This window comes from Anomaloglossus baeobatrachus, chromosome 5, assembly GCF_048569485.1.
Source record: "Anomaloglossus baeobatrachus isolate aAnoBae1 chromosome 5, aAnoBae1.hap1, whole genome shotgun sequence".
Lineage (NCBI taxonomy): Eukaryota > Metazoa > Chordata > Amphibia > Anura > Aromobatidae > Anomaloglossus > Anomaloglossus baeobatrachus.
Window position 1 is genome coordinate 308401195 of NC_134357.1, and position 27359 is coordinate 308428553.

Below are 27359 nucleotides of genomic sequence, written 5' to 3' on the forward strand. Positions count from 1 at the left end.
TACCCCATGAAGGGCGAATTTGAGTCAGGTGACTGCCAGGTTTCATAGCCTTACAAAGAGATTAGTGGCATTATTCTGGTTTCTTTCAGAATCTTCTAGGTTTAAAGGATATTCCTCGTCAGTTCATCTTCCAAGTGTATGAAACCTTTCACAAGCTCCCCACCGTCAGGTTAGCTCCATCACTTTATACCACAGTTTCTGCATTGCTTTGTGGTTTTTTTTCTACAAATATTGTGTTTCTCCTATATAGACTTGGTGATGCTGTTCTTGGTTTTCTTTGCATTGGTTTTCTCCTGGCATTGAAATTCATGAAGGAACATTTTCCAAGGGTGTATAGAGGAATGCCAAGATGTTATCGGGTCTGCTACATCATTGTGTGGGTGACTACAACAGGTATATTATGAGTGGAGAACACTGACCAGACGTCTGAACATGGCTCTCTACATTACTAAGTTCTTGTATGTTACAGCTCGAAATGCAATTGTGGTAGTGGCTGCAGGTCTGGTGGCCTACTCCTTCCATGTTATGGGTTTACAGCCTTTCATCCTGACTGGAAAGACTGCAGAAGGCCTCCCGCAATTCCAGCTGCCTCCATTCTCAGAGAAGACTGACAACCGCACCGTCTCATTCAATGAAATGGTTCAGGTAGGTGACCAGTGATTTTTTTTTTTCTACATGAAGAAATGTCCTTGTGGCTGATTCATCACTGTTTTTGACAACATTCTGGTAAAACTTACTGCTTTTTTTGTTTGTTTTTTGGTTTGTTGTGTGTTTTTTTTTTTTTTTTTTTTTTGGGGGGGGGGGGAGAATGTTAGATTGCACAAGATATTTGTGACATTTTGTTGTTTGTATACCAGTCCTGGCTAGCACTCAACGTTTTGACTAGTGAGCAGTACTTAGCTGGGAGTTGCGGTGGCGATGTGCAGCTGACAAGTTCATCATTATTTATGCCCCAAAAGTTGCATAAATTACAGTATAAATGTACTCCAGTCTATGACAGGGATACATTTCTTGCAGTGGTATAGGACAACTACAAGAATCTTCAAACTCATTAAGACATTGGGTACAAATGACTCCTGTGCGCACTTGATCAAGAGTGGTGCACAAAATGCCTACCTTGTTGCATTGAGGACAATATAGCCACAATATATTAATATAGCAAAAATATGAATGAGTATGTTGTGTGTTCTCCTCTTACATGTATACATAATTTCTCTAACAGGATATTGGACCTGGACTTTTTATCATTCCACTGATGGGATTATTGGAAAGTGTGGCCATTGCACGAGCATTTGGTAAGTCATAGAATTTTTCAATCACTTAAAGGGAATCTGCCAGCTGTTTTTTTGCTACTTCATCTGAGAGCAGCATGATGTAGGCAAAGAGATCTTGACTTAAACAATGTATTACATAGATTATTGGGTGCAGCCATTCTGACACAATCAGAATTTTTAGATTTAGCCATGTAGCAGAGCTGAAGAAGCTGTCCCCACCCACATCAGGCTCTCAATAGAGATTGTACATTGACAGTGAGGTGTCAATCAGACAAGGGGGCATGTCTGACTGCTGTGCGCGTGACCTTGTAGTCCAAGCAATGAGAAGTCCTGCTGCTTAAATAAATATAGCAAATAATCAAAAAATCTGAGCCTGACAAGACAGACATCCCTTAATTCTAAGTTTTAACCCTTGTAGATTACATAGCAAAAAACTGCTGACAGATTCCCTTTAAGGAGGTGTGCTCACATTGTGTTTCTGCAGCATTTCGTCTGTGCCTTTTTTGAGTGCAGATTTGTCACAAAATGTGAAGGGAATCCTGATGCCAGCAAAGGCAATGAGAATCTTTTGTCATGCACACTGAGTATTTTCTCCTTGCAGATTTGATGCACGAATAAAGCTGCAGCATGTCAATTCTTTCAGCGGTTTTGCTGCAGATTACACCCATTCAAATGAATAGGAAAAATCTGCACCAGAAAAAAACGCACGTTTTTGTCACTTTGTTTTGTACCAAGAGATGCAAAGATTTCTGCACCAAATCCTAACTGTAAAAGAGAAGCTGCAAAATGCTTATTGGAATTGGTTTAATATCCTAACATATTGCAAACCGTATCTAATACTTAATATACCGAACTATAACTATATGAAACGGTTCTCTGCAGTGAGGCACACTCTTTGGCTGTTCTCTTCAGCTAATCAGGACCCCCCAATATTGATGCAAAATTCCCCAATTAGTTATTGGAAAATGGATTTTATAATCTGGGGCATCCCCTTCAAATACATGGTTAAACCTACTACGGTAGTGAATTTTGAAAGATGGTGCTAAAATTTGGTTCAGCATTCCACAAGTGCCTGTACACATTCCTTATCTTCTTCGCTTTTGTTTATGGAGTTGGGGTCAGTTGATGGATGGCTTGCATTCCAAATATGTGTCTGACATGATTTACATTTTGGTGCCCACCCTTCATTGCTGTACTGCAGATATCTTTTATAAAGGGGACCTTTCACTGGATTTTGAAAATGTATACTGAGGACCTCCATCCCTTGTTTCTGCCCTACTGATTTTGGAGCCCCCACCTCTTTAAAGGTGCACCATGACAGCTAGCAGAATTATCTGCTGCTTCCCTCCTTTCTCTCTTCAGTTTCCCTTTGTTAGTTTTATTTATTTATTTATTTATTATTCTGAAATAAATAAAGCCAAAGTAAGTCTACATATTTTTTCAACGCTATGTATATACACTTTTTTTTTTTTTTTTTTATATATATATATTGCATGGTGTTAAAATTTATCTTTTGTTTGTGCAGCATCTCAGAATAACTACAGAATCAACACCAACCAGGAGCTACTTGCAATAGGTAACCTCCATAATTCATGGTGCATATGTACAGTGGAACCTCGGTTTACGAGTAACTTGGTGTGCCAGTATTTCGCTATACGAGCAAAGCTTGCTGTAAATTTGTAACTCAGTTTACGAGCAATCTTCGCCATAAGAGTAAATACTCACCACACACACTTCCGGTTCTGTACTTTAACTGCGCTCTGACCCACTTTTGCAGTACACACACACACATATTATGCTCACCTTACCTCCCGTTCCATCGCCGACCTCATGGCTCTTGTAGTTCGCAGGTACAGGATGTGTATGGCGACGATGGAGGAACTTCCGCTGTCAGCCACTACTCAAAGGCAGCGCGCTGGCCAATCAGAGGAAAGCGGCTAATGCCTTTGCCGTCAGCGCTCTGGCAGCGGAAGTTCCTCCATCCTCGCGATACACATCCTGTACCAGTGAACTACAAGAACCATGAGGTCGGCAAGGTAAGGTGAGTATAATATGTGTGTGTTTTGTGCCATTCCATACATGCACAATCTGGGACTAGGATGGGACATTGAACAAGTTGTGGAACGAATTGTCTGAGCTTGCATTATTTCCTATGGGAAATTTTGCTTTGCTAGACGAGTAACTTTGTTTACAAGCCACTCCCAGAACGGATTGTTCTCGTAAACCAAGGTTCCATTGTATACTAAATTCCAGTTATAATTGGTAGATGGGATCAAGAGGGTTGTCTAGCAATATGAAAAGCTATTTGTATATTTTTTAAAGGTAAAATAATAGAACTTACTAATGTACTATAATTCATAAATCTGTATTGATGTATTGGATACCTGTCATGTTGCCAGGAGCTCCACTTCTGTATGTATTCCAACACAGGCAGAAAGAGCTGGATGTCTGCTTCAGTTCATAAGCCAAGCCAGCCTCCTGATCCATCATAGCAGATGCAGAGAATGGACTGGCTTAACTAGTGAACTGAGCCGGACGGCCATCCATATCCATGAGGGAGTGTGCCAGATCGATAGCTTATTCAAGTGATCCTCCGTTTTTACCATGACTATAGTGTAAAAAAAAAAAAATAATAATTATTATATATTATCTTCTATAGGTTAATGTTCGTAGATCAGACAGCTTCACAAAATAAATATGGAGGAATCAATCTAAATGTTTGGATTATAACTACTTTCATTAAGATGGCTGTAAATTTTGATTTATTATTTTTATCTCATTATAGGACTTACAAATTTTTTAGGCTCCTTCCTCTCCACATATCCTGTAACAGGAAGCTTTGGGAGGTGAGAAATTCATAAAATGGGTATAACTTCATCCTAAACAGATATTTATCCTGATGTTTGTTCTTATATTTAGAACAGCACTTAACTCACAAACTGGAGCGTGTACTCCTGCGGGTGGCATCCTCACAGGTGAGTGCACGCAACACAAATACACATTTCACATGAATCTTACTTTTTAGCTGCATATGCTACTAGAGGGTCCTTTAAGGCTAAGCGCTGCTAAAAAGGTGTCTGTGCCAGATTGTTTTAGGTTTTTACGACTTTAGCTAGATTTGCATAATAAAGTAAAGCTTGTATTTTCTTCATTGAAATCCCTGTTGTTTCTATGCATATATTTCTGGACCTAACTGTACGTTTGTTGGAAAAGATTCAATAATAACATGTAATTGAATAATTTAAATCCCTGGTGTTTGCATACACTAGTCAAATTGGCATCCCTACCAGTGATTGACAGTCTTTCTTGCATCCAGTGACTAAATTACAACTTCTATTGGATCTTTTCCAACAAACCTACAGTTAGGTTCAGAAATATTTAAACTAACATAAATTTTGGCAATTTATCTGTTTTCCAAAACATGTTAAAGATAGTTGTTTTGTGGTGTGTGTGTGTGTGTGTGTGTGTGTGTGTGTGTGTGTGTGGTTTTTTTTTTTTTTGTTTTTTTTTTTTTTCCATTTTTTTTTATCATTATCAGTGTAAAGTGCAGACTCTCAGCGTTAATGTAAGGGTGTGCACATCCTAATTGGAGTCAGGGTTGAGGAATTACAACTCTCTTTAATATGTGTCCCATGAAAAAAAGAAAGGTAATAATCTCAAAACCTCTTTGGTGGGATGCAATGGTTATTCTCTAGTTAATCTATCTTCAATTAAGAAGGTAAAAGGTCTGAAGTAGTGATGAGCGAGCACTACCATGTTTGGGAACTCAGAAAAATGCTTGAGTTCCCATTTACCATTTTATGCTCGTTACTCGAGGTGAGCCCGTCCAAGTATCTAACCTGCCTGTGTAGTGACCACCCAAGCATGGTAGTACTCGCTCATCACTAGTCTGAAGCTGATTCACAGGTGTGTCAATTACATTTGGAAACTTTTGCTATGAACCCACAATCTGTAGTCAAAAGAGCTCTTGCTGGATGAGAAACGGATCATAATTAGGGTGAAGAAAAAAGAGAAGTTACCAGAGAGCAGAAATGTTAGGAGTATCCAAATCAACAGTTTGGTAATTCTGCAAAAATAGAGCACACTGAGCTTGATAACTGAAAATAGTCCTGGATATCCAAGGAAGACAACAGTGGTGGATGGTGTCAGAATTCATTCCATAGCGAATTAAAAAAACTCTTCACAACGTCCACCCAAGTGAAGAACACTCTCCCGGCGGTAGGTGTTTCATTATCTAAAGGGTGCTTTACACGCTGCGACATCGCTAGCGATGTCACGAGCGATAGTACCCGCCCCCGTCGTTCTTGTGATATGTGGCGTTCGCCGCCATAGCGGACAATATCGCTACGGCAGCGTCACGCACATATACCTGCTTAGCGACGTCGCTGGAGACACCGAACAATCCCTCCTTCAAGGGGGAGGTGTGTTCGGCGTCACAGCGGCATCACTAAGGGGCCGCCCAATAGCAGAGGAGGGGTGGAGATGAGCAAGCGGAATATTCCACCCACCTGCTTCCTTCCTCATTGCCGGTGGACTCGGATAAGGAGATGTTCGTCGTTACTGCGGTGTCACACATAGCGCTATGTGATGCCGCAGGAACGACGAACAACCAGCGGCATGCACCACCAATGATATTATGAAAAGGAGCAACATGTCAACAATTTTGACGTTTTTGCGATCGTTGATCGTCGCTCCTAGGTGTCACACGCTGCGATGTCGCTAACGACGTCGGATGTGCGTCATAAACACAGTGACCCCAACGATATATCGTTAGCGATGTCGCAGCGTGTAAAGCACCCTTTAGTCTACCATAAAGAGAAGATTTAATGAAAGCAAATGTAGGGAGTTCACCACAGGGTGGCTTTGACTTTAGACTTTGCCAAAAAAAAAATATCTAAACAAACCAGCCCAGTTTGGCAAAAGCATTATTTAGACAGATGAAACTAAGCTCAACTTGTACCAGAATGATGGGAAGAAGAAAGTATGGAGAAGGCTTGGAACGACTCTTGATCCAAAATGAACCACATCCTCTGTAAAACAAGGTGGAGGCAGATTGATGGCATGGCTTCTGATGGCCCTGGGCACTAGTGATTGTTGATGTGACTGAAGACAGAAGCAGCCGGATGAATTCTGAAGTGTACAGGGCTGTACTTATACTTTCTGCTAAGATTAAACGAAATGCAGCAATGTTGATTGCACGGCCTTTCACAGTACAGACGGACAATGACTTAAAACATACTGCAAAAGCAACCCAGGAGTTTAAGGCAAAAAAGTGGAATATTCTGTAATGGCCAATTCAGTCACCAGATATCAACCCCATCGAGCTGCATTTCATGTGTTTAAGACAAAACTTAAGGTAGAAAAACCCACAAAGTAGAAATAAGTGATGTCAGCTGCAGTAAAGGCCTGCAAACAAAGTTGCGTGAGTAACCTAACTTCTTACTCGCTATACTCATAAGTACAGTCTAATACTCACATATTCATCCCGAATAGTATGTGCAATGCAAGTCAATGGGGGAAAAAAAGTTGCAAAGTAACGAGTAACCCAAATGCCGTACTATTCATGTGAGTAGCAAATAGTGAGGAATTTGGGTTACTCATTATATTGCGAGTATTCCCCACTGACTTGCACTGCACGTGCTATTTGGAACAAATACAACAAATACTACTATTCGCATGAGTATAGTGAGTACGAATAGTTATGTACTTGCTCAACTCTACCGGCAAAGCATCACAAAGGAGGAAACCCAGCGTTTGGGGATGGCCATGGCTTTCAGACTTCAGGCACTCATTGTCTGAAAAGGATTCTGTACAAAGTATCAAAAATGAAAGTGATTAAAGTATAAACAATGACCATTTTATTTTCAGTTACTTCTGAGCCCCTGAAATGAGTAAGCTTTGTAGAAAAATGGCTGCAATTTCTAAATGTTTTACAGGATACAGATTCAGTTACTGCCCAAATATTTCTGGACGTCACTGTATATATCATTCTGCTCAGCTTTTCCTTCTCTATACCCTGCTATCCACTGATCGGGCTGCATGTACAACTTGACCGGTTCCTTTTAAGTTGAATTCGCACAAATGTGTAAAGGCTCAGCCATGTTACTTCAGGATATGTTTGTACTCTGTGTGCATTTCACTCATTCCAGTGTTATTTGCCAAAATGTATGCCATCCGACGGGTATACAGTGTGCCCCCCCCCCCATATCCTGTGCACCGCCATTAACCTGAGAATGGCAGCAGCTATAGGAATAGAAGTGGTGTCTACGTGTAGTAAAGTAGCCATGCGCTACACAATGAAACCACCTATAGCGCCACCTGGTGGAAAACAACGCAGTTAGCATTTTTATCTCGGAAACGGAACGAGATAGTAAAAAAGGTGAATTAAAAAAAATTGTAGGGCATCATCCATTCAATACGAATCGATACCTTGCATACAGAAATGCTATGATTTAGAACATGTAAAACTCACAAGGCTGCGGACGTGAAGCGATATCTCATGGAGACCTTCCTACAAGTCATTGGGTATGGTGGCTGCGTGGGGTGGGCTCCACGCTCACCTGACCTGACCCCATTGGACTTCTTTCTGTGAGGTCACATCAAACAGCAGGTGTATGTAACCCCTCCACCAACATTGCAGGACCTACGACGACGTATCAGATACTTATGCAAACATGTCACCTACCATATTGCACAATGTGCAGCAAGATACAGTATGCTGTCCAGAGTCCAGATGTGCATTGCAGCTGAAGGTGGCCACTTTGAGCATATGCATGACCAGCATTCAGTGTTTTGGGGGGGTCATGGGTTTTATATCATAGCATTTCTATATGCAAGGTGTCGATTCGTATTGAATTGATGACTCCCTACAACTTTGTAATTCACTTTTTTTTTCTCTATCTCGTTCCGTTTTCAAGATAAAAATGCTAACTCCGTTGTTTTCCACCAGGTGGCGCTATAGGTGGTGTCATTGCGTAGCGCATGGTTACTTTACTATACCTAGACACCACTTCTATACCTATAGCTGCCGCCGTTCTCAAGTTAATGGCGGTGGACAGGGTATTGGTGGACACACTGTATACTTATAACGATTGCTTCCACTGTGTTTTCTGACCTGTCCCATGTCCTTACAGGGCTGTTGGTGTTATTTTCTCTTGGATACCTCACTCCTCTGTTCTTCTACATTCCCAAAGCTGCTCTTGCGGCAGTTATCATCTGTGCTGTTGCTCCCATGTTTGACCTGAGAATCTGCAAAACATTGTGGAAAGTTAAAAGTAAGTAATATATTGCAAATGGGTCAGATATTGATTTACAGGGGATCTGCATAGAAGTGACACTAGAGACCGTGTTCTCTTTTTTTTCTTTGCACTGATATTTTCTTCAGTAGGGATTGGATATCTCTGCTCGGAGGTTTTATTAGGCTGGAGGCTTAGGGTAAGTTCACACAGTGCGTTTTTCGCGGCGTTTTTGCGCAGTTTTCGGGTGCGTTTTTGCTCAGAAAACTGCATGACTTTGCTTCCCCAGCAAAGTCTGAGTTTTCATTTTTGCTGTCTGCACACAGCGTTTTTTTTCAGCTGCGTTTTTGTGGTGCCACAAAAACGCAGCATGTCCATTATTCCCGCGTTTTTCACTGCGCTTTTCATCCATTGAGTGCAATGGGATGTTGAAAGACGCAATGAGAAACGCAAATAGCTGCGTTTTGGTGCGTTTCTAAGACCAAAAACGCAGCTATAAACGCAGGAGGTGGGTAGTAAAGTGACGTGTACAGGAAGAGGATTCCTTCTGTCAGTAAACACAGAAGCGTGAATCCTCCCGGTACCGTCACCGCCGCGTCCACCTCCCGTCCTGTGCATGTATGCTGCCGTGCGACGCCATGTCTGGGCGGGAGGTGGAAGCGGCTGCGAAAACAAAAGTGAACAGTAGAAAAAAAAAAAAAAAGTTATACTCGCCTGTCTGCAGCCTCCCGGTGCCATGCCCGCTCCCATCTCCTCTCACGGTATCGCCGCTCCGGGTGTGTGCAGTCTCCCCGGGCAGTACGATAGATGCAGGACCTGGCGATGCAGTCACCTGACGCATCAGGTGATCGTAAGTCTCGGGCTGACGCCAGCGGCCGGCCGGCTTCACCTATAAGCGGATGCGTCAGGAGATTTCATCCCTGATTACCGGCAGCTGCTGCAGCGATCGGACGGGATCAGACTCCGCTGCAGGAGCTGCCGGTAATCAGCACATAAGTGAGTATTTTTTTTTTGCACCGATGCATCAGCTGATTGTATAAAAGCCGATTATACAATCAGCTGATGTGTGATGTGCTTCAGCCCCTAGAACCTGACACATCATCTGATCGCTTTGCCTTCCAGCAAACCGATCAGATGATATTGGATCCGGATTGGACGGCGCGGGACCGTGACCCAGGATTACTGCGGAGGGGGGTTCTTTATTTCAATAAAGATGGAGTCACTAATTGTGTTGTGTTTTATTTCTAATAAAAATATTTTTCTGTGTGTTGTGTGTTTTTTTTTTTTTATCTTTACTAGAAATTCATGGTGGCCATGTCTAATATTGGCGTGACACCATGAATTTCGGGCTTAGGGCCAGCTATACAGCTAGCCCTAACCCCATTATTACCCAGCGAGCCACCCGGCATCAGGGCAGCTGGAAGAGTCGGATTCTCGCTTCTATGAAAGCGCCATTTTCTGGGGTGGCTGCGGGACTGCAATTCACAGCGGGGGTGCCCAGAAAGCATGGGCACCCTGCATTGTGGATTCCAATCCCCAGCTGCCTAGTTGTACCCGGCTGGACTCAAATTGGGCGAAGCTCACGTCTTTTTTTTTTTTTTTTTTTTTTTTAAATTATTTCATGAAATAATTAAAAAAAAAAAAAAAAAAAAGGGGTTCCCTATATTTTTGGTTCCCAGCCAGGTACAAATAGGCAGCTGGGGGTTGAGGGCAGCCCGTACCTGCCTGCTGTACCCGGCTAGCATACAAAAATATGGCGAAGCCCACGTCATTTTTTTTTGTTTGGGGGGGGGCAAAGAAATCCTGCATACAGTCCTGGAAGGAGGATGCTGAGCCTTGTAGTTCGACAGCTGCTGTCTGCTCTCCTGCATACACTATTGGATGGAGGATGCTGAGCCTTGTAGTTCGACAGCTGCTGTCTGCTCTCCTGCATACACTATTGGATGGAGGATGCTGAGCCTTGTAGTTCGACAGCTGCTGTCTGCTCTCCTGCATACACTATTGGATGGAGGATGCTGAGCCTTGTAGGTCTGCTCCCCCTGACTCTCCCTCAAGCATACAGTCCTGGATGGAGCATGCTGAGCCTTGTAGTTCTGCAGCTGCTGTCTGCTCTCCTGCATACACTATTGGATGGAGTATGCTGAGCCTTGTAGTTCTGCAGCTGTCTGCTCTTCTGCATACACTAGTGGAGAATGAAGAACACATTGAAGAAGGAAATGACATCAGACTTTTTTTTTTTTTGTTCACTGATAAAAAACGCATAAAGACAGTGAGCAAAAACGCACCAAATCGCGGCAAAACGCATGCGTTTTTTGCTGCGTTTTTTTGACGCGGGTGCGTTTTTGTGCGGTTTTTGCCGCAAAAAACGCACAACAACGCAGCGTCAAAAAAACGCAGTGTGTGAACCTAGCCTTAGCTACAGCAGGATTTGAAGACTACACATGGATAATGCTCTGTGTAGATCTTCTCTATAACACCTCTTATTTTAAGAAAAGGAACTGTGATGTGGGTGAAAGTAGCCGTGGTGTGCAGTGAAGCCACAATCTATGCAGTTTTCACATCATTTTACTGCTTGGAAGGTTTTGCGTGTAAAATTTGTTTACTTGCAAAATAGTCTAGCCATTAGCAATCAGTTTTTACATCTGCACAGTGTTTTTTACCTTCTCTCATCCAGAGGTCTCTACATATAGCCATACCCTACTTCTGTTCATTGTAGATATCATAAGGCACACACCGTCTGCTAGACTGCCTATACATACGTACAACTTCCGGAAGGACGCCAATATTGCAGCACCTAGAGAGAGGTTGAAAAAGAGCGTTTAAAAAAAAATAATACTAAAGGAAGACAAACAAATAACGTAAATAGCCTTGTAGGGGATATTCCCATAAATATCTCACCCTTAGGCCCATCATACAAAATAGATTGCTTTTGGCCAAATGATGGTGCGGCATGCAGCCAGCTTGGGTGGTTTTCCCATACATAAAAATGCTCTTTCAGTTGAGTGCTCCTATGTTCTGTGTGAAGGAAACATCGCCAGACATTTCTTCAGGACACAACACAATCAGTCCAAAACCGAGCATGTCCGATTGATATACACCCCCCCCCCATTAAGCTCCCATACACATTAGACTGACAAATTTGGCAATATCAGCAGGTCAGACTGACATTTAGTCTGTCTGTCTAAACGTCAGTTTGTGTAGTATGGAGGTCCACAATTAGATGACTAAATATGCCATTATATGCAGGGGCTATATCCCCTTCATGGTGATGTACTTTGTTTATATTGTCGATTGAGGCTTGCAAACTCCCTTTAACCCCTTAACGACCTTTGACGTACTGAGTACGTCATGGTGACATGGTGCTAAACGACCCATGACGTACTCAGTACGTCATGGCGAAATCGCGGTCCCGGAGCCCCGGGTAGTGAAATTTGTTTAATTAAACGGTAGATTCGGGAAGGAGGGGACCTCTGCCTGACCTCAGGAGGGGTGGTGCCTCCTCCCCGAATCTACAGAGGCTGTGATTGGCTGACGAACGCCGCTCAGCCAATTACAGCCACTGTAATGTTCCAGCCATTGAAAATGGCTGGAACATTGAAATCCAGCCCTGATCAGTGCTGCTGTAGCACTGGCCATTGGCTGGAGCTGGGTGATCGATGCTTCACCCGCCCCCAGCTCTGATTGGAGAGACCGGTCTTGTGACCGCTCTCTCCAATCAATGTGGATCTGCGGCTTGTGACCGTCCCTGGAAGCCGAGGAGAGCGGTAAGTTGCTGTCCCCGCCGCCCGCCCCTGTCCCCGATCGCCCCGCCGCTGCTCCCGATCCACCGCTGTCCCCGCCGCTGTCTCCGATCGCCCCGCCGCTGCTCCCGATCCACCGCTGTCCCCGCCGCTGTCTCCGATCGCCCCGCCGCTGCTCCCGATCCACCGCTGTCCCCGGCGCCACGCTCCTGATCCACCGCCATGCTCCCGCTCCACCGCTGCTCCCGATGCACCGCTGTCCCCGCCGCTGTCTCCGATCGCCCCGCCGCTTCTCCCGCTCCACCGCTGTCCCCACCGCTGTGTCCGATCGCCCCGCCGCTGCTCCCGATCCACCGCTGTCCCCGGCGCCACGCTCCTGATCCACCGCTGTCCCCGGCGCCATGCTCCCGCTCCACCGCTGTCCCCGCTGCTGCTCCCGATGCACCGCTGTCCCCGCCGCTGTCTCTGATCGCCCCGCCGCTGCTCCCGCTTCACCGCTGTCCCCGCTTCACCGCTGTCCCCGCCGCTGCTCCCGATGCACCGCTGTCCCCGCCGCTGTCTCCGATCGCCCTGCCACTGCTCCCGATCCACCGCTGTCCCCGGCGCCATGCTCCCGCTCCACCGCTGTCCCCGCCGCCGCTCCCGATCCACCGCTGTCCCCGGCGCCATGCTCCCGCTCCACCACTGTCCCCGCCGCCGCTCCCGATCCACCGCTGTCCCCGCCGCCATGCTCGCCACTGTCCCCGCCGCTGTCGCACCCACCTTTTTCAGCCGCTGCTGCCCCCGAATCGGCCCCCACTGTTCCCGATCGGCGGCCGCCGCCTCCTTCATCGGCTGCCCCTTCTCCATCGCCACACCTCCTATCCCTCCATGTGCTGCAAGCCACCCTCCCCCCATGTGGGGGGAGGGTGGCTGGCTTGCAGCACATGTGGGGGGAGGGTGGCTGGCTTGCAGCACATGTGGGGGGAGGGTGGCTGGCTTGCAGCACATGTGGGGGGAGGGTGGCTGGCTTGCAGCACATGTGGGGGGAGGGTGGCTGGCTTGCAGCACATGTGGGGGGAGGGTGGCTGGCTTGCAGCACATGTGGGGGGAGGGTGGCTTGCAGCACAGGTGCTGCAAGCCAGCCACCCTCCCCCCACATGTGCTGCAAGCCAGCCACCCTCCCCCCCCACATGTGCTGCAAGCCACCCTCCCCCCGGGGCCCCCCCTCCTCCATGTGCCATCTCTCTCTCTCCCATCAGACTCTGCCCCCCCTCCCCGATCTGCTGCCTGCTTTCTCCCATTTTCCATCTACTGCCCCCTCTCACCCTCCTCGATCTGTTGCCTCCTTCATCTGCTGCCTCTTCTGTCTGCTGTGATCCTGCTGCCTAGATCCATCCTGTAAGGTAGGTATCCCCATCTCACCTCCCCCCCCCCCCCATCCTCTGCCGCTCCTCCATCCGCTGCGCCATTTCCCATCCATCCGCTGCGCAATTTCCCATCATCCATCCGCTGCGCCCTTTCCCATCCTCTGCCGCTCCTCCACCCGCTGCGCCCTTTCTCATCTTCCATCCGCTGCGCCCTTTCTCATCTGCTGCCCCGCCCTCTCGCATCGCATTATCCAGCGCAGTTGCTCGCTTCCAGACTGCAGTGGATGATGCGATGCGAGACTCGTGCATTGCTCTCACGTTTGGCACTGGTCTTAGTGGCAGGCGCTCTTTTTTTTTTTTTTTTTTTTTATTTCGCCAAACTAATTTTTTTTGTATGGGGGGGGTCTAGTTTCCAAAATGGGATCACATGTGGGGGAGCTCCATTGTTTAGGCACCTCAGGGGGTCTCCAAATGAAACATGGCGTCTGCTAATAATTCCAATCAATTTTACTGTGAAATGGCGCTCCTTCTCTTCTGAGCCCCGCCGTACGCCCAAACAATTGATTTCCACCACATATGAGGTATCGTTGTACTCAGGAGAAATTGCACAATACATTTTATGGTGCATTTTTTCCTGATACCCTTGTGGGAAAAAAAAGCTACCTGTTTGAAAAAACAATTTTGTGGTAAAAAAAAGAATAAAATATTTTCATGGCTGAACATTACAAACGTTTGTGAAGCCTCCAGGGGTTCAAAGTGCTCACTAAACAGCTAGATAAATTCCATGAGGGGTCTAGTTTCCAAAATGGGGTCAATTGTGGGGGAGCTCCATTGTTTAGGCACTTCAGGGGGGTCTCCAAACGCAACATGGCGTCCGCTAATAATTACAACCAATTTTGCTGTGAAATGGCGCTCCTTGCCTTCCGAGTCCTGCCGTGCGCCCAAACATTTGATTTCCACCACATATGGGGTATCTGCGTACTCAGGAGAAAATGCACAATACATTTTATGGTGCATTTTTTCCTGATACCCTTGTGATAAAAAAAGCTACCTGGTTGAAGCAACAGTTTTGTGGTAAAATTTTTTTTTCTTTTCACGGCTCAACGTTATAAACTTCTGTGAAGCCCCCAGGGGTTCAAAGTGCACATCAAACATCTAGAAAAAATATTTGAGGGCTCTAGTTTCCAAAATGGGGTCATTTATGGGGGAGCTCCATTGTTTAGGCACCTCGGGGAGTCTTCAAACCCGACATGGCGTCCGCTAATGAGTGCAGCTAATTTTGCACTCAAAAATTCAAATGGCGCTCCTTGCCTTCCGAGTCCTGCCGTGTGCCCAAACATTTGCTTACCACCACATATGGGGTATCTGCGTACTCAGGAGAAAATGCACGATACATTTTATGATGCATTTTTCCTGATGCCCTTGTGAAAATACTAATTTTTATGGCTAAAGTAACATTTTTGTGTTTAAAAAAGTAAAATTTTCATTTTTTCGTCTACATTGCTTTGGTTGCTGTGAAGCTCCTAAAGGGTTAATAAACTTCTTGGATGTGGTTTTGAGCAGAGTGAGGGGTGCAGATTTTAGAATTGGGTCACTTTTGGGTATTTTCTGTCGCCTAGGTTTCTCAAATCACTCCAAATGTGATGTGGTACCTAAAATTTTTTTTGTAAATTTTGTTGTAAAAATGAGAAATTGGTGATGAACTTTGAACCCTTCTAACTTCCTAACGGAAATTTTTTTTTTTTTTTTTCAAAAATTGCGCTGGTGTAAAGTAGACATGTGGGAAATGTTATTTAGTAACTTTTTTGTGTGACATATCTCTCAGATTTATGGGCATAAAATTTCAAATTTTGAAAATTGCAAAATTTTCGCCAAATTTCCGAAATTTTCACAAATAAACGCAAAACATATCGGCCTAAATTTACCACTGACATGAAGTACAATATGTCACGAAAAAACAATCTCAGAATCGCCAGGATCCGTTGAAGTGTTCCAGAGTTATAACCTGTCAAAGTGACACTGGTCAAAATTGCAAAAAATGGCCGGGTCTTTAAGGTGAAAACAGGCTGGGGGCTGAAGGGGTTAAAAAATAAATAAAATACTAAAATGCATACAGTACCTACATGTCAGGATATCATGACATGTACCTTAGCTCCTTTGTCCTTCTGTAGATCAGTCTGTGACAGAGGAAGACAACAGCTACAGTTTTTGTAGAAAGTTGTACAACTTTTCGTGTATACAGTAAATGGCCATGAAAACCTAAAACCAGAAAACCACTTATTGTGTATGATTATAAAATATAGACCGTACGTGGCTATCCCAAGTCATTTCTGTATAATGAATTAATAGAGCTTAAAATGAATTGGTTGTGGATGACATATGACTTATCTGTGTATAATGCTGCATGTTTTGAATTGTATACATAATCTTCTGGGTCATCTTATCCAGGACTGTTACTTAACTAACACTATAATGCAGTTATTGAAAGGAGTTTTCCACTTCTACACTATTAATGATTTTATGCTTTGGATAGATCATTAATATCAGATCAGTGAGTGTTTGATACCCTGCACCCCCACTGATCAACTGATCAACTGATCAACTGTTATCAGTTCCAGTGGTGGCCAGATGTATACTGGACACAGCCGGAACAGCAAAGTTCCGTACAGTGAGATACTTGGCACACAAAAATGGCCAGTTTTATGTTAGCCCAACAGCAAGGCGACCTCTTTTTGGTGGGTCCTTGCCTACTCTAATGCCTCTCTTTGGGTCATAAAACTCTACAATTTATGGGTGGACAGGAACCTACAAATGGAGAATTACTTGAGGCTAAAGTGCAGGAGTGCTCAATCAGAAGGCATAATAACCCTGTAATGTCAGAAAAAGACTGATTGCACCTCCTACCATTCTAATGTGAACAGGTGCAAACTGAACATTAAAACAAAGTAACAAAAAGGAGACAGTTGCACTCTGTAGTACTTCAGAGTGCAGCGATCTCCTTTTTGCTACTTAATTTCATGTTCAGTTTGCACCTGTTCACATTAGAAAGGTAGGATGTGCCATTAGTCGTCTACGTTTTGCAGTGAGACCGTGCCAGCTAATTTAATTGAATGCATATTCAGCTTCATACCCCCACGTCGCTTCACAATCCTCAGCGACTCTCCTCAGCTGAGTGTAACAGCAGCATAGTCGTACACGCTCTAACCCTCAGCTGAGGAGAGTCGCTGAGGATTGCGATGTGATCCTCGGGTTGGCAGTATCGGTAATACAGCAGGTAGAGTGTGGATGCCCGTGCAGGACTCGGAGGGTATTCGCCTAATTATCTGGCGGCTGCTCACTGCAGTCCTCACCGGCACTACTGATTTGAGAGTGACCGCTTGTATTTCTATGCAACTGTCACTGTCAGCTCAGGAGAGATACCGAGGATTGTGGGAGTAATCCTCTGGCACTATTACAGCAGGCATCGGGGCTCAAATATATATATGACAGCCCCTGAACATAAGCCCTTACACAGTTTTAAAGCAGAAAAGAATATAAGCTGTTGTCTTATTTTTGGGAAATACGGTAGCAGTTTTCTTAATTTACCCAGATTGCGAAAACCCTTTTTAAGACTGTGTGCACATGCTTGACCAGTGTGCAGGAGGCTCTAAAGCAGCAAGTCCCTGCAGCTTTGTAATATCTTGTACCATCATATAGTGCATTGTATGGTTTATAGTGTAGGGCAGGATAACTGCATAATGCAACATTTACGTGCGTAAGGCACCGTATTTTTTTTGTTGTTTTCATGTGAGAAATTTGAGGCAAATGAAGGGAAAGTTTGGCTCATAGGAGTCTTTGTATGAAGACAACTGAGAATATAGATCAGGCGCTTGTAAGGAACCAGCTTGAAGTAGTTCATATTAAATATCCAAATTTATTTAGAAACTTTTCAAATAAACGTACAGGACAGTCATGACTACTTCCTTGTAGGACTAGGTGGTCTGTAGGGACAACGCGTTTCTGTCACTCTCTTGGCCTTAATTATGACATTTACTAATGTGATTTACTTTCTTTCCAGAAATTGACTTGGTTCCATTCCTGGTCACCTTCCTTCTTTCATTCTGGGAAATCCAGTATGGGATCCTTCTTGGGATCCTTGTCTCACTGATCATCCTTTGCTTTTCAGTTGCAAGGCCTAAGATTAAGGTAAAGTATAGGATTACAAGGGACATGAGTACATTTCTGTACTTTAAAGATCTCTGCCTGCTGTCATTAAGTAAGAACATTCATTGTTTTCTGAGAATGATATGGACCACGTAGACGCAATCTTTGAATCCAGCCTGTCCTGCATGCCCATCACATAACCTGCACAGTTTTCTATCACCTGGAAGTAAATCATGAAGGTTTCTATTAAATGACCGCAAGCGGAGATCTGGAAGAGCTCAAGTGTGAATACAAAAAGTTTATTGCAATAGTTTGCTGAAACTGGAATATCCCTGATAAAATTGTTTCTCACTTTGCTCTTTTCATTACAAGGTAATTGATCCAAATGGGCTTACCCTGATGATCATGAGTGGTCTTAGTTTTCCAGCTGTGGAATATTTGAGAGACACAATTCACGATAAAGCATGTACAGGTAAATTTAAGTTCATGTTGCGTTCTTATTTGGGCAACTCTATGGAAGGGTTATTTGGTCACTTTAGGGCACAGTGTGGACATTAATGAGACTTCCAATGATGCTCTATATGACTGTACACCATAGTATAAAAAATGTTAAGTTCTCACTATCTCATTAAAACGTCTGATGATTGCCCTTACGTTCATGTTTTCACATCTGGATCAGTGGTGACACTTTTACTTGCACTATGTCCCTTCTTCTTGGGTGAACCTTCCTCCTGGTTAGAATATGTGTAATGTTGACCTCTTAAAACCCATGTACATATTGCACAGAAGTCAACTAAACCCACCAGGGTTGTCCAACTATCTGTTGTGAATTGGGTGCGTCCATACACTCCGCTGGAAAAAAAGGGGGACAGGTACGTATAAGTCACCAAAGTAACCCAAAAATAATAAATATAATAAGGCAGGGACCGAGGCTGCTGAAAGTGTAATTAAAATTTATTAAGAAGTGACTACGCTGATAAGACACACTATTAAAAACTGTAATATGAGCACACCGCTAATGTGTGTAGAAAAACACATGCAAAACCCTACTCATGTATGCCCATAATGGGGCTAAGGTAATAACTAGGGCTGATCGAATACCTCAGATATTCGGCTTTGTGAATATTGTACGAATCGGTCGCTACTATGCGAATATTCGATGCGCAATGTAAGTCTATGGGAAGCCCAAATAGTTAGTCAGGTTTCCTGTAGACTTACATTGCGCATCGAATATTGGCGAATAGTCGAATAGTGGCGACCTATTCGGAAAATATTCGCAAAGCCGAATATTTGAGGTATTTGATCATCCCTTGTAATAACCTATTAACAAACCCCTAATACGAAATGTATGACAATATAAACTAGCATGCACATATTATACAACACAGTGATACATGAATAAACCCAATAAAGAAAAACGTGTATTTAAATTTGATCAGTAAAAGATAGCACCCCACATCAAGATGAACCCAAATACGTATCCATCTGGGCTGGGACCAGGGAGTGGAGACTGCATGCAGGCGGTTACACATCAAGGGGAGAAAAGGATGGAGCCATGGGAGGAAAAGAGCGTAATGTCTTTCATTTAGGCCTCTTAAACTCCTTATACACAATTTAGTAGACAATATTTAAATGTCCGCACTATAAAGGATGCCTATTACAGATATAAGTAGTCCTGTGCTACTCTGATTTTCTGTGTACTTCATGACTACAAACAAGGACTGCACCGCATATGTAACTTATATGGTGCACAGATGGCGCAACATGTGGAAATGTAGCAGATCAGCATTTGTATGGAGGGCCGAGACTCTCCTACTACGTGTAAATTAACGTCTGTACATGTGACTGTTTTATTATCCTTTAGGCTATGTGCGCACTTTGCGTTTTTTACTTCCTTTTTGGGCTAAAAACTGCATGACTTTGCTTCCCCAGCATACTTTTTTTTTATTTTTGCTGTCCGCACTTTTTTTTTTTTTTTTTTTTTGCTGCGTTTTTGACATCTAAAAAAAAAAAATGAACATGTTCATTCTTGCGTTTTCACCATAGACAATGCATTAGAAAAATGCAGCCAAAAACGCAGCGTTTTTATAGATGTGTTTTTGCCACGGGGGCGTTTTTTGTGCATTATTATTTTTTTTTTTTTGCGGCCAAAAACGTTAACATGCGCACACAGCCTTAGGGGTACTTTGCACGCTGCGACATCGCAGGCCGATGCTGCGATGCCGAGCGCGATAGTCCCCGCCCCCGTCGCAGCAGCGATTTCCTTGTGATAGCTGCCGTAGCGAACATTATCGGTACGGCAGCTTCACATGGACTCACCTGTCCTGCGACCGTCGCTCTGGCCGGCAACCCGCCTCCTTGTTAAGGGGGCGAGTCGTGCGGCGTCATAGCGACATCACACGCCAGGCGGCCAATCGGAGCGGAGGGGCGGAGATGAGTGGGATGTAAACATCCCGCCCATCTCCTTCCTTCCGCATATCCAACGGAAGCCGCAGTGACGCCGGTAGGAGATGTTCCTCGCTCCTGCGGCTTCACACACAGCGATGTGTGCTGCCGCAGGAGCGAGGAACAACATCGGACCATCGCGTTAGCGTAATCGTGGATTACGCCGACGCTGCACCGATGATACGATTACGACGCTTTTGCGCTCGTTAATCGTATCATCTAGGCTTTACACACTACGATGTCGCATGCGATGCCGGAAGTGCGTCATTTTCAATTTGACCCCACCGACATCGCACCTGCGATGTCGTAGTGTGAAAAGCCCGCCTTACTCCACCTAATAGCACAATCTGCCCTTCTCAGCATTCATTACACAGATGGAGAGAGTGAACGATGCAGCACTTATGAGTGCGCCACCCTGTGATTGAAGGAAGTAGTCAAGGAGGCACTGCTGACCTTAAGGTGGCTTTACACACTGCAACATCGCAAACGACATCGCTGTAATGTTACCGGTTTTGTGACGTTATAGCGACCTCCCCAGCGACATTGCAGTGTGTGAAACACATCAGCGACCTGGCCCCTGCTGTGAAGTTGTGATCGCTACAAATCGTTCAGGACCATTCTTTGGTCCTTTGTTTCCCGCTGTGCAGCAAAGTTTTAGTGTGTAAAGGGGACTTTACAGCGACTTCGTTAGCGACTTCCCTTTCAAAAAGCTGCTTTACAACGTCCCCAATGACTAGCTAGGTCGTTCTGCAGGTCCGGATCGCTGTTGCGTCGTTGGCCAGGTTTTCCTGTTTGACAGCTCACCAGAGACTTTGTAGCGATCCCGGCCAGGTTGGGATCGCTGGTGGGATCGCTAGAAAGTCTCAGTGTGTAAAGGGGCCTTTACTAACTGCAGACTACAAGACGTATAGACCTTTTAACAAAAGGTTATCTTGCTATAAAGTGTTGTGTAAACAGAGATTTATTCACAAACCACAGCACAACCAGCACTGCCTCTCTGCTGCTGTTCTAGGTTTCTGATGACATGCTGTTTAAAACACTCATTGCATTGGAAAAAAAACACAACCCCCCCCCCACACACACAGCCCAATAAGTGACACATCATTTAAATCTGGGTCTCAACCCTTTCTCATACTGTTCTCAGATTGCTTAGCAAAAATCTGCTGACAGATTACCATATATGGCAATGTGAAGTTATGTACTATGTGCACTATACAATCATTTTATTTTTGATGGGATTTTTCTTCCCATTTCATCATTTTTATTATTTTTGCTCTCGAGTACTGGAATACTCACTATGGTATTACAAGTCATTGTGATCCATCAGGATTACTATAATGATGATTTATCACAGATGTCGTTGTTCCTTTTTGATACTAGAGTCTGACGTTCTCTTTGTTTAGATACATGATACTTTATATTGTTTCACCCTTGTACAGATTCCCTGCCGCAGTCAGTAGTCCTGGATTTTACCCATGTAAACGTACTGGATTACACTGTAGTGATGGGTCTACGTGAACTGCAGCAGGAGTTCCATTCTCAGGGGAGATCGCTGCTGTTTGCAGGACTGCAGGTATTTGGAGTGTAACTGCATCATTTAAAGTTTCGTTATACCTTGTATTCTTGTTCTTAGATTTTCCTTTTTTTTTTTTTTTTTTTTTTTTCTCTCTCCTTTCTACCTTGTAGCCTGATATTCTTCAGATCTTATTGGCAGCAAGTCTGAAGGACTTTCAGCATCCGCAGAGCATGGCCACAGGTAATGTTTGCTGTAAAGAATGTCTATTACCTGATACCCCTACTTCTTATTAGCCACTTGAGATGTTTAGTCATTTTCCCGCATGTTGTGGGTTTTTTTTTCTGCTTGATATAGACACGCCCACCGGCAGCTGTGACTGGCTGCAGTGAGAAAGCTGTCACTCAGCGTGGGGGCGTGTCTGACTGCAACCAATCATAGGCGCGGTGGGCGGAGGAAGCAGTGAATACTAGATGGATTAATGAGCGGCTGGCATTTTCAAAAGAGGAGAAGCCGCCACCGTGTGAACACCGTGCAGCGCAGTGCCGGTGATCGTGGATCGGTGAGTATGCGAGAGGGGGTGGGAGGGAGAGACTGACATGAACAGAGAGAGAGATAGAGACATAGAGAGACCGACATACCGACTGACAGAGAGACGAAAGACCTGCGTTTATTATGTCAAAAACACATGCAAATCGCTAGTAAAAAGCAAGTGAAATGCACTCTTTCTAGAAAAATATGCGTTTTGACATTTCACATTGACTTCAATGTTATTAAAACGCTGCCAAAATGGCAAAAACAATTGACTTGTTGCTTTTTCAAATGCAGAGTTTTTGACAAATTTTAAGCAACTAAAACGCTGCGTTTGTAAAAGCATCGTGTGCACAAGAAAGCCGTATTTCCCATAGACTTTGCCTGGAAATCAAAACGCATGCAATTTTGCATTAAAACGCTGCAGCTCAAGACGCTGCAGAAACGCATGGCAAAAATGCAACATGCGCACACAGCCTAAATGTGGGAGGTCTATCCTTGGGGCATGTTGTGAATCACCTAGACCTCAAACAAATTAGTCGTTTGCAGCACCAGGAGAAGTTATTAATATTTAAATTAGTAGACCATTAATTTTAAGTTTACACCTTTTAGATAAACACAAGCGCTTTGGGACAATATCCTTTTCATTGAAGAGACTAAAGTGGAGATTAGTTATTGCAAACATTTCATTCCAACTGTGAAACATGGTGATTACTGGCTAATGATTTATGAATGTTTTACTGCCAAAGTACCTATGCAATCATTGAGACAATAATGAAATCCACTTTATATCTGAATATTCTTGAGGAAAAATATACAAACATCTCTCCAGTAGATAACTGTTTCTCAGACTTAAGGGCCATTTACACGCTGCGACATCGCTAACAATTATATTGTCGGGGTCACGTTATTAGTGACTCACATCCGGCGCCATTAGCGACATCGCAGCGTGTGACATCAAGGAGCGACGTTCAACGATCGCAAAAACGTCAAAAATCGTGGATTGTTGACACGTCGCTCCTTTACCAAATATCGTTGGTGGGGCTTGCTGATGGTTGTTCCTCGTTTCTGCAGCATCACACATCGCTGTGTGTGACAGCGCAGGAGCGACGAACATCTCCTTACCTGCGTCTACCGGCAATGAGGAAGGAAGGAAGTGGGCGGGATGTTACGGTTGCTCATCTCAGCCCCTCCTCTGCTATTGGGCGGCTGCCGTGTGACGTCACTATGACGCCGCACGAACCGTCCCCTTAGAAAGGAGGCGGTTCGCCGGCCAGAGCGATGTCGCAGGGAAGGTAAGTCCGTGTGTTGGGTGTAAAAGATGTTGTGCGCTACGTGCATCAATTTGCCCGTGACGCATAACCGACGGGGGCGGGTACGCTCGCTAGCGATATCTGTACTGATATCGCAGTGTGTAAAATACCCTTTAGAGTAACTAAACTTTGTTTATTGATCAGTATTTGCACAGTTTTGAATTTCCGTAATATTCTTTTTAACCTTCTCTCCCAAACACCATACTGCAGTAATGTTTCATATGGCTAGTTTATGCTTCTTTCAGCCTCTGCTCAGCAAAATCCGTACACTGTATTGAAACAATCTGTGTACAGGATTGCGCCTCCCTGTGCCTAGGACTATTTGGCTCTCTGAGAGCAGATTGTTTGAATGACTCTTGCTGAGCAGCAGTTGAATGGATCTTCTTAAGCAGCTTGAGCTAGACACTAAAGCAAACTGGTTGGGAGAAAAAATAAGGTAATTAAGAATAAATAAATAATAGTATTGATAAAAAAAAAGGTTAAGTTACTCTGTAAGGAGTTGTACACTCCCCTGACTCGGTTTTGCCATAAATGCTTAAGGATAATGCCCTTAAACAACCCCATATACCTTTTTCTGCAAAGTTTCATGTTGCCTTTCTCCTTTGCTACCTCTGCCCTGGTACCAGACTCTTGTTGTTCCTTCCCCTTCAGAATCCGCTGCTTCCTTCTTACTACATTTCCCATCATCCCTTGTTCTGGGCTACAAGCCAGCAGTGAGCACAGTCCTGTAACTCCTCCCACTCTTCCAGAGTCACACAGCCCAGCACAATCTGTACAAGTTAGTGATTGGAGAAATAGTATTGAACTTGCCCTGACAAAGATTACTATCTCCAACTCCCCCCTCTGACATAGAGTCCATCCATCCATCAATCAATGGATGGGGAGAGATCTGAATGTATCCATATTATAAAGGTAATACAGCAAGGTGTATATACATTACACAGGGCATATAGCAGTGTGTACATGTACTGTATATACATGTTATGGTATGTATTCAGATATGAGAGAGCTGGATCTGCACAAAAATCAAGTAAGCTATGCTGCAACGCCCAGCCATGCGACAAGCCACGCACGATCACACAAGTGACACCCACCCATCACTTCCCTGAGCATGGAAGTGTGGGAGAATCTGAGGTGACCTCACTGGAACCAGGAGATTTTCGTCCAGAAATCATGTGACCAGATGAACGGCTCAGGCCACAGAAGGATTTGACAAAGCAAAGTATTTGGTGAAATGATCTATGGCAGTTCACATGAAAGGGGCATGTAAAGTGGTGGCCAACCCCTTTAAGTGACCACCAGTATCCCTTCCAGTCGTAGATCTTCATATAAGGGCTTTGATTACAATGATCCATAGCACATCTAAGCAGTGCAGCTACCATTTCATGTTCTCAGTACTGATTATACAACAGATATGACAATATATTGTTCTAATGTATCTGCGCTCTAGGTCAGAATCTGGGAGCACCTGGCCAGTTAAGATTTGTTTTTTTTCTTTTATTTTGCCTTTAAAAGCATAAATAAATGGATTATTTGTTCTGCGTGATTATTGAACTTATTGATATACCCTGTCTGTGCATATTATAAATTCACAATTACATCTTTTATATGCATTTTCTGCAGTTGATGCTTATTTGTCTTATATTCTCAGCAAATGATCTATATGATGATGGAAGCATACAGCCCTTACTTAGCAATGCTCCCAAAGTTTCATCCGAGGTGAGAAAGTCCTAACACGTGATTCACCGCTCATGACCAAAGTGGAGGATCTTAATCCAATCTAAATTCACTTGGATCTGAAAATTCCTTTCCATCCTGTTGAGCTGAAGTAATGAAGACATGTTGGGAAAGAAATGAACAAAGCCCCGACTGCTGTGAAATAATAGATGTATACATCAATGACTTTCTACAGAACTGTTCTGTAAAACACAAAGAACATACCGCCTGACAACTGTGTAAATACAGAAATGTGCCATATTGAAAAATTGTTTTTAAAGACTTGAGCTTGTCACTTTTAAATAAAGTTTATTTTTTTTTTTCCACAAAAAAAATATTTTAGATGTAAAGAAACATAACCCTGTAACATCTAAATTAAGAGATATCCAAACAATTTATCAGTCTTGTTCATGTACAGAATATACATGTCATACTATCATAGTTTCCAGAAGGTTTGCATTAATGAGATGCAAGTGAAATAAGTATTGAACGTGTCAACAATTTTCTAAGTAAATATATTTCTTTAAGGAGTTCTTGACATGAATTTCGCACCAAATGTTGGTAACAACCCATCCAATCAACACCGGCAAAGGAATCAAACCATCGATGTCTATAGATTGAATGATGTGTATAATGAGAAATAGCACAGGGCAAAAAGTACTGAACATGTTTACAGAAGTGTATTTAATACTTTACATAAGCCCTTGTTGATGATGACTGCTTCAAGACCCCTCCTGTATGGAGAAACTAGTTTCATGCACTGCTCAGGTGTGATTTTTATCACATTTCTACACAGAAATACTCTTAAAATCCTGTAGGTTTAATGGGCTCTTTATATGAACGCCGAGGTTTGGTTCCGTCCATAAATTTTCTAAATGTTACTGCAGAGATGGGTAACTGAAGCAGGGACACCTAGATTGGCCCTCAGACTGGGGGCCCTGTGCTGTCTCTTTTCCCAGAAGTATGCTCAAGGGTATCTATGTCTGGAATGCCAGTGTGACCCTAACTGCTGTCCAAACCCTGGTCGAACACCCCCTCTCCCCCACCCCTGGGGCGGGCCGTGACAAACCCCACAAATTACGCAGATAGGGTAGAACCAAAATGCATACACACTGCAATCAGACCCAGGGAAGAGACAAAACATACACCGGAAGAAAAAAACGTACAGGGAGGAAATAAACTGACAATAGGGATATTTCCATACCACACAAGATCAATCAATAGATCACCAGAAACTGGATAACACGTAAAAGACTGGAATAATGCTGAAGCTATACGGTAATTGGCGATGAGGAACTGGATCCAACACCTTGTAAAGGGTGGAGGTGGCTGTGAGTGGTGATTAGCAATCTGAGCTCCTAACAGCAGTTCTTAAGCCAGCAGGGATTTACTCCTGCTGGACTGATGAGCAGTGAGCATGAAACAGCAGACGCTCGGCTCTGGCTGAACAACTGAACAACTATGAGACATCAGGTTGCCTGTCAGACTCTGCAGTGTGAACAAATTCGGACACTGCCATGACAGCTAGCGAGTGCAAAGCAGAACACTACATAACACTATTCTATTCAGGTCAGGGGATTGAAGAACAGAAGAAATCTCAGAAGATTGGAGAAGGGAAAATGTTTTGGGTATCTTCCAAAAAGATAAGGATATGGAGCTAGTAAGTTACAGGACAATGAGCCTTATGTCTATACCAGGAAAAATCTTTGAACACATTATTAAACAGCATGTATGTAAGTACTTGGATAAGAATACAGTAATTAGCCAGAGCATAGGTCTGTAGCAAACAAGTCAAGCAAGAGTCATGTAATCTCCTTCTGTAATGGAATCTCTGACTGGGTGGATCAGGGAAATGCAGTAGATATAATATATCTCTACTTCAGCAAAGCATTTAATAAAGTATCTCATCTATATCCTTTTTGAAAAAAATTACCAAGTATGGGATTAACAAGGCTATGGTTAGGTGGATTCATAACTGGATCAGTGATGGTAGTCAGAGTAATGAATGATTGAACATCCAATTGGAAGAGTGTTTCTATTGGAGTACCATAGACGCTGTCTTGGCCTTAGTTTTTCAACATTTTTATAAATGATCTAGAT

General features: G+C 43.8%; 1 protein-coding gene across 2 annotated transcripts in view; it reads left to right on the forward strand.

The window, feature by feature from the left end:
- Nucleotides 1–25695, forward strand: part of SLC26A11 (solute carrier family 26 member 11) — a 49204-nt gene extending 23509 nt beyond the window's left edge. For both annotated transcript variants that reach the window (XM_075349699.1, XM_075349700.1), the window contains exons 5-17: nucleotides 90–169; nucleotides 251–393; nucleotides 470–645; nucleotides 1223–1295; nucleotides 2800–2850; nucleotides 4060–4120; nucleotides 4194–4249; nucleotides 8408–8548; nucleotides 17656–17783; nucleotides 18114–18213; nucleotides 21626–21759; nucleotides 21873–21942; nucleotides 25195–25695. In XM_075349699.1, the coding sequence (XP_075205814.1) occupies nucleotides 90–169; nucleotides 251–393; nucleotides 470–645; nucleotides 1223–1295; nucleotides 2800–2850; nucleotides 4060–4120; nucleotides 4194–4249; nucleotides 8408–8548; nucleotides 17656–17783; nucleotides 18114–18213; nucleotides 21626–21759; nucleotides 21873–21942; nucleotides 25195–25277 (1296 nt within the window). In that variant the 3' untranslated portion in view covers nucleotides 25278–25695. The remainder of the gene's footprint in view (nucleotides 1–89; nucleotides 170–250; nucleotides 394–469; nucleotides 646–1222; nucleotides 1296–2799; nucleotides 2851–4059; nucleotides 4121–4193; nucleotides 4250–8407; nucleotides 8549–17655; nucleotides 17784–18113; nucleotides 18214–21625; nucleotides 21760–21872; nucleotides 21943–25194) is intronic.
- Nucleotides 25696–27359: the final 1664 nt, after the last annotated feature.